Source organism: Opisthorchis viverrini, assembly GCF_000715545.1.
Source record: "Opisthorchis viverrini unplaced genomic scaffold opera_v5_133, whole genome shotgun sequence".
In the NCBI taxonomy this organism is placed as follows: domain Eukaryota; kingdom Metazoa; phylum Platyhelminthes; class Trematoda; order Opisthorchiida; family Opisthorchiidae; genus Opisthorchis; species Opisthorchis viverrini.
In genome coordinates, this window is record NW_008751791.1 from 1094374 (window position 1) to 1095135 (window position 762).

Genomic DNA, 762 nt, shown 5'->3' on the forward strand with positions numbered 1-762 from the left:
GTTCAATACGATCCTGAAAATCGCTCATCCCGATGGGAATTGATGATATTCACCACGGTGTACTCCCAAGCTCTTCTTCCGAAAACGCGTTTCCAATCTTCAGACATTATCAGCCAATGAAGGTGTAAGCAAGTCGCTTCGCCAGGGGGTGAAGAATGTAAGGAACTAAGCATATACGGTGTGACAGTCGCCCAAAGTGTTACAACGAAAGGTTCGCTGGCCTCTAGTAGGACCAGCCAGTTTTCTTCTCGGAGCCGTCCCTGACCCTAATTGAAGGTGTTCACCACCAATGCACTTCACTATTGTCCGCAGGTTTCCTGCCCGCCATTTTCTCGTTCTCAAACTTCAACCTGTGTTCCAGAATTACCCCACCAATCTCCTTGAAATATTCTTGCGCTGATGCCAACATAATCGGAGGAAGATCCATAATTGCAAGCCAGAATCTCCAGTCGGCCCGCTTGGGAAGATGATCGATCCCTAGAAATCGATTCATGGTTTTGCTCTCCTGCTAGCACAGATTTTGTGCTCCAAAAAACCTTTGAACCAGTGCTAGTCTATCACATATATTTTTCTTGCTGCTATAGTAGCTGGGCCTAGTAAGCTCATCATACTTGGGCCCCGGTTCGCCACACTCAAATCAGTTAACTTCCTCATCTAATATAGCATCCATTCGCCACTGCCTGAGGACAGCCAGAATTTTTGGGAAGAACTCAACCGTTGAATGCACCCTGTATGTCACGTTGGCGCAGGCTGCAGGGAGAA

At 47.4% G+C, this 762-nt stretch overlaps 1 protein-coding gene across 1 annotated transcript; it reads right to left on the reverse strand.

Annotated features, from left to right (window-relative positions):
- Positions 1–280: 280 nt before the first annotated feature.
- On the reverse strand, positions 281–493 carry T265_06507 (hypothetical protein; the record flags this gene model as incomplete). Its single annotated transcript, XM_009171781.1, has 1 exon — positions 281–493. The coding sequence occupies one exon, from the start codon at positions 491–493 to the stop codon at positions 281–283; it is 213 nt and encodes a 70-aa protein (XP_009170045.1).
- Positions 494–762: the final 269 nt, after the last annotated feature.